At 46.6% G+C, this 6286-nt stretch overlaps 1 protein-coding gene across 1 annotated transcript; it reads left to right on the top strand.

Annotated features, from left to right (window-relative positions):
- The first annotated feature begins 785 nt into the window (after window positions 1-785).
- FABP5 (fatty acid binding protein 5 (psoriasis-associated)) lies at window positions 786-2571 on the top strand. The gene is made up of 3 exons (XM_005878186.2): window positions 786-1095; window positions 1471-1572; window positions 2327-2571. The coding sequence occupies exons 1-3, from the start codon at window positions 931-933 to the stop codon at window positions 2378-2380; spliced, it is 321 nt and encodes a 106-aa protein (XP_005878248.1). The 5' UTR covers window positions 786-930; the 3' UTR covers window positions 2381-2571.
- The last annotated feature ends 3715 nt before the right edge of the window (window positions 2572-6286 follow it).

Below are 6286 nucleotides of genomic sequence, written 5' to 3'. Positions count from 1 at the left end.
ATGAGGGTTGCCACACTCAACTCACTGGGATGCAGTCAAGGTGTGGGGAGAGCAGAGCCCTCCCTGCATGCGTCCAAAATGAGAACGGGAGTAACTCAGCCAACAGCACCAGGCACCACCGTGTGCCGGCAGACGAGATGGCTCCTGGGGACGTTGCAGGCCCGGCAGAGTGTCCGTCATCAAGCCGGCGCTTCTGAGTAGGTTGTCGTCTCCTCATCTGAAATAGGGCCTTGGTCCTGGTCTAAGTTTTCTTGTAAATGAAGCACACCAGTTATAACTTAGATCTGATGCCGATGGAGTAATTGGGTTGCATAGCTGTGAAATGTTCTCTGTTTTTGAGGGGAAGACTTTTTCATTTATTACCACCATGATTGTGCTGTTTTACCTCTTAAAACATTGCCCTGTTGGAGTATCTCGGCATCGGTTTCTATTTGTGTAGCATATCGATCACATGTTTACCAGGGCCTTGTCTGTGCCGGACTGTGTGCTGGAGTCCTGTCACACGATGGCCGGCAGAACTGAGTAAGTCAATTTTAGAAGTCTGGGTGCTTCCCGCACGTTCCGGCGGCCGTCAGAGCACAGTGGCCAGGAGCTGAGATTTGGAGCCATACTGCCTGCATCGTTGGTTCCCAGCTCATCACTTCCTAGCTGAGCGAGCTTGCGTGGGTGACTTCAGTGACTCACTTTGTCATCTATAGAATGGAGACAATGCTGTGGCCCTGCTCACAGGGTGGTCTCAAGGCTTCTGTGAATCCGTATGTGTCTGGTGCTAGCACGTGATGAGCACTGGGTCTGTGTTTGCCATAGTTCTTAGGAGTAAGTGAAAATACACCCAGCACAGTAATTACAATGGGCTCGAATCTTGCATTCTGTAAGCTGTAACTCTGGTCCTCCTGACAGAGAATGTGATTGACATTCACAGGTGTGGGAATGGCTATGCGGAAAATGGGCGCCATGGCCAAGCCAGACTGTGTCATCACTTCCGACGGCACACACCTCACCGTCAGAACCGAGAGCACGTTGAAGACCACCCAGTTCTCATGCAACCTGGGAGAGAAGTTTGAAGAGACCACAGCAGATGGCAGGAAAACTCAGGTCAGGCATCACTTACACACTCACAGAAGCTTCTAGAATGATAGATTGTATGAATAACATTCTGGCATTTACAGGCAGGAGCTGTTGAATAAAAGACATCTCAAGTTATTTTATGACTCGAGTTGACAAATTAGTGTGAAAGGACCAGTATCACAACTTAGTCTACTTTGTAAAACTAGTTTAAGGAACATGAGCATTTGAGTGTCTCTTATGTGCATCTAGGTTGACAAGCATCAACTATATTATGAGTGAAACTGGCTTGAAGTAGACGCAGAATGGGAAAGCTGAAAAAATGTTGATCAAGGAGGTTATGCGTCACGGGACCTGCCCGGTAACGTCCTCTGGAAAATTAAAAAGTGCACTTTATCTCTGCAGACCGTCTGCAACTTCGTCAACGGTGCGCTGGTCCAGCACCAGGAGTGGGACGGGAAGGAGAGCACCATCACGCGGCGGCTGGAGGGCGGGAAGCTAGTGGTGGTAAGTGCCGGCCTCTGGCCTCTTGGGCACGTTCGTAGTTCACACAACTGTGTGTCGCTGATCGTAAGCAGGGCAGCGAGGCCGGGGTAGAAAAGGGCACAATGACTAGTTAAGCACTGAACACTACAAAGTCCTCTGTGGGACAGAGAAGAGAGGGGATGGGCAGGGGTGTTGCCGGGCTGGGTCCACTCCGGGCCCTGCTGTGACTGGCCAGCATCATAGGCAACCCACCAAACTGCCCGCTGGGGCATGCAGTTTCCATTTCTTTAAACTGAGGTACTACCCGGGCAGGTGGGGCTCAGTTAGCTGGAGCATCGTCCTGTACACCTAAAGGTTGCAGGTTTGATTCCCGGTCAGGGCACATACCCAGGTTGGGGATTCAATCCCTGGTCGGAGTGCACATGGTAGGCAGCCAATCAATGTTTCTCTCACATTGATGTTTCTCTCTACCCCTCTCCCTTTTCCTCTCTCTAAAAGTCAATTTTTTAAAAACACACTTTAAAATGAGGAATACTGTTTGTCAAGACCAAATGAGTAATTTAGATACTACAAATCAGTACATTAGTTCAGCTAAACACATGCATATCTTAAGCAAAATAACAGGTTCTAGCTTTACAAAACCCAGGAATCCTAACATGTATCTTCATCTGTAACACAGATGACAAGGTTTCATAGGATTCTGATCCTAGCACTTAACTTCCACCATTGCCCTAGGACACAAGATCTAACTCATCAATATCATTCTCTCTCCCAGGAATGCGTCATGAACAATGTCAATTGTACTCGGGTCTATGAGAAAGTGGAGTAAGAATTCCATCATCCTTCCAGGCGGGAATTAGCCATGAGGATAAACAAGCTCAGTTCAATGAGCAAATCTCTCCACGCGTTTTTTCCCCTTTACTGTGTTCAGTTATCACAACCATTTTACATGCAACTATTTCTGAGTTGGTTTAATTAAGATCGACCGTTTCGTTAGTAAATAAATGTGTTTATGCTATACCACTGTTGAATGCTTTTTTTTTAAGAAAAAAAAAAACTTTATAGGAAATTAGGGATGAGTTTTAACAATAATGAATTCCATAGAGTCTGGGGTAGTCTTGAGGGTACTATATTGAAATTATATAGAGAGCTACTTCTGTGACAGATACACTACCCATCACTTAAGCTTGCCCCATGCTATTTGAACTATGTGTCAACTTGAGAATCTTAAATTCGTGGCAGAGACAGTTGTCATGGAAAAATAGCCATAAACACTTTGTAATTTAAATATTGAAATTAGGCCAATTAATAAGCTTACAGTGGCCCCTCCATGTTCAAGTGAAAGGAAGAGTCACACGTCTCTTACCTCAAATGAAAAGCTAGACGTGAGCAAGCTTGGGAGGAAGGCAGGTTGGAAGCTGAGATAAGCTGAAAGCGAGGCCTCTTGTACCAAACAGTCAAGTTGTGAAAGCAAAGGAAACACCCTTGAAGGACATTGAAAGTGCTGATAGGAGTGATAAGAAAGTGAAAGGGCCCCACTGCCGGTATATAGACGTGTTAGTGGTCTGGACGGATCAAACCAGCCCCAACATTCCCTCAAGGCAAAGCCTCACCCACAGCAAGGCCCTCACTTCAGTCCTGCGGAGGCTGCGGAGGGAAAGTGGGCCTGAAAGTGAAGCTGCAGAGGTTGCTCATGAGGTCTAAGGAAAGACGCCACCGCTTCATTGCGGTCGGGAACTGAACCTGCGATATTTTCTATGGGACCATGCTGCTCTCCACAGGCTTCTCTATCTGACTTTCCATTGTTGTAATGTACCCTGCAAATCACACAAGGACGCCTCAAGAAGTCGAATTAAAGAGTCACATTTATTGCAAATCCGGGACTATGAGGGGGCATCTCCCAAATCTCATAGTGATAAGGTGGCCGCAACACCAGATTTATAGGCAAAGATCACAAAGGTATTGATTACATCCCAGGGTTTGGAATGAGGAACCTGGTTCGAAAAAAAGCAGTTTACAGAAGCAGAAGCAGCATGTTATCTAAATTACAGTTTTGGGTCTCCGGATCACTGAGTTGACAGAAACACAGTATCGAGAGCCCTCGGGTCTGGAATGAGGAACCTGGTTTGATCTAAATTACAGTTTTTGGGTCTCCGGAACACTGAGTCAACAGGGACACGTTAACTGGAGCCCTCTGACCTTGGGATAACTGTGCTGTCCTTCCCAGGTAAAGGAAAATGTGCTTTCTAAGACCAGTATGACCACAACCAATGGGATATTCACATTACAATCAATAGGGTATTTAATCAAATGGGGTGATTTATATAATTCAGAAAATTAAAATAACTTTTCTATTATTTTAGCAAGCAAATAAATACAGAAACCAAACAGCAGGGTTAGAGTTAAACTACAGTTTCTACCTGAGATGATTGCTACCATACTTTACCATCTTGGTTATTTTCGTCTCCATCCTAGAGTTCCTCTTTCATCCCCTCGTCCTGCTTCTGACAACAGTACATTTATGTCCCTGGGCCAATATTTCAGTGTTATGATGCTCAGAGCCATCCCAGATGGGTGTTCACTGTTGTGTTCTGCATGACTCAGTTGAGAAAAGTGAGTCCAGGCAGCGGCCCCCAGCCGCACGGCAAGCCCACAGCAGACTGGGGAGCAGTGTGTCCGACACGTCTTGGGCCACTGCCTCCCACCACGTCCTCACTTCCATCCTTCAGCTCATGGGCGGGCATTGCTCGAGGGCCATGTTGCCCACGATGCGGAGCCCTGACTTGGTGGGTGAGAAGTTCTCTGCATTGTGCTGGGCTGCAGCAGCATCGAGGGATCAGCGTCTTAAAGTCATTGCCACACAACGCCCACGACCCCCCTCAGCCTACCCCGAGCACCCCGTACATTCCAGATGTCTTCTAAGTGGTACCGTACCTTGTTGAGAATCATGGGGTAGAATAGGATCTGAACTTTATATTACCTGGTGTCAATTAAGCCCTTCTTTCTGCTAAGCAACCCTTTAACATCAATAGACCCTTATGCAGAGGCATGAACTAGGCCTGCAGAGGGTGTGTTTTCTTCGGAACTGGTGAGCGCTGGAGTGTGTCCTGTTAGTTCTAAGCACACAGGTCTCCGGGAGCCTCCCTCTGCCCCAGATCTCCCAGCTCTCCCGGTTCCTTCCTGGGCTTCAACACCCGCTGCCCATAGCCTGGTGGACGGGTCCCTGTGGATGTCACGTCTGGTTTCAGACTAGCTTAGCCTTCTAAACTAGAGCGCGATGATGTATGTGCTTGGGTTTTGGAAGCAGGCAGTCCTGAAATCCAATTCTGGCTTTTTGCCCTTTAAGAGCTGTGTGACTTAGGGCAAGTTTCTTAACTCTTCTGAACTCTAGTCACATCCTTTGTAAATATATGACATTGCCTGACCTGTGGAGCTGATTGAAGATTCGGTGGGATGTGCACAGGAAGCACAGGGCCCAGCGCACAGTGAAGGCTGCGTGTCTCCAGCGCGCCCAGTGGGCCTTTCTCAGTGACCAAAAAGCTCGGTGACACCGCACTGTCCAATCTGGTGGCAGTAGCCACACGCAAGTGGGTATTGAGCACTTGAAATATTGTGAGTGCAACTAAGGAATTGGATTTTTTACTTTGATGTAACTTTCATCAACTAAAATGTAAATCTGAATCCCACAGATGGTTAGTAATGGACAGCACAAGACATTAATCGCTTGTTTTCCAAAATCAAATTTCTTATTTTTATTCTAACCCACACCTCTTGTATTCTCCATGTCAATCCATGGGAATGTTATTTTTCCAGTTCCCTGGCTAAACACCTTGGAGTCATTCTCATCTTTTATCTTTCTTTCCCACACCATAGCGAATCTATTAGCAAACGATTTCCGCTTTATCTGCAGAATCTATTTAGAAATTAATGAGTACTTCTCATCTCTTCCACAGACACCACCCTGGTTCAAAACCCACCAGCATCTCTCCCCTGGCCTCCTTGTTTGCATGTTCATTCCCCCAGAGTGAACATCGTAAAGTATGTCACTCCTGGTGAGAATCTCCATTAGCTTCTCATAGTAGAAGCCAAAATCGTTACCGGGGTCCGAGCTGATCTTGCCCATGTCTCACTTCTCAACATTCCCTCCTGATTTCTTCTTCTCACACAAACATTTTCCTCCAACCACTGGCCACTGATGATGCAAATGTGTTCCTGCCCCAGGGCCTTTGCACCTCCTACCACCTCTGCCTGTGCTGAACTTCCCTGGGGAAACTGCGGCCCAGGCTCCCTCAGCTTTCTCACTTCCTTCAGGTCTGTTCTCAGATGTCATCCTGGCAGTGCGTCATTCCCAGACCACAGTGTGTATCAGGGCCACACCCTCCCCGACTCTATTCCCCTACGCCGCCCTTGCCTTGTCACCAGTCCTGACTGACTATGTATTTACTTGTTTGTGTTTTATTATTATTTGTCTCCCATGGGGAGAAAAGCTCCGTGAAGAAGGGACTTTGCTTTTACAGCACTCTCTCACCATCACTCAATTAGGAATCAACCTGGCAAACAGGAGATGCTCAATAATATTTGTTAAATAAATTCATTAATAAATTAATGGCTTCTTTGTGCCTGTTTAACACCTTTTAATATCACTTAAGACCTTTTATAATTCTGCTTCAATGTGTTTTTTAACCCCTATTTCTTACTTTTATAAAACCAAGTTCGGTTGGTCCTTTACTCTGCG

This window comes from Myotis brandtii, unplaced genomic scaffold (genome assembly GCF_000412655.1).
Source record: "Myotis brandtii unplaced genomic scaffold, ASM41265v1 scaffold55, whole genome shotgun sequence".
Taxonomy (NCBI): domain Eukaryota; kingdom Metazoa; phylum Chordata; class Mammalia; order Chiroptera; family Vespertilionidae; genus Myotis; species Myotis brandtii.
Note: the sequence above shows the minus strand (reverse complement) of the source record. Positions and strands in the feature narration are given on the sequence as shown.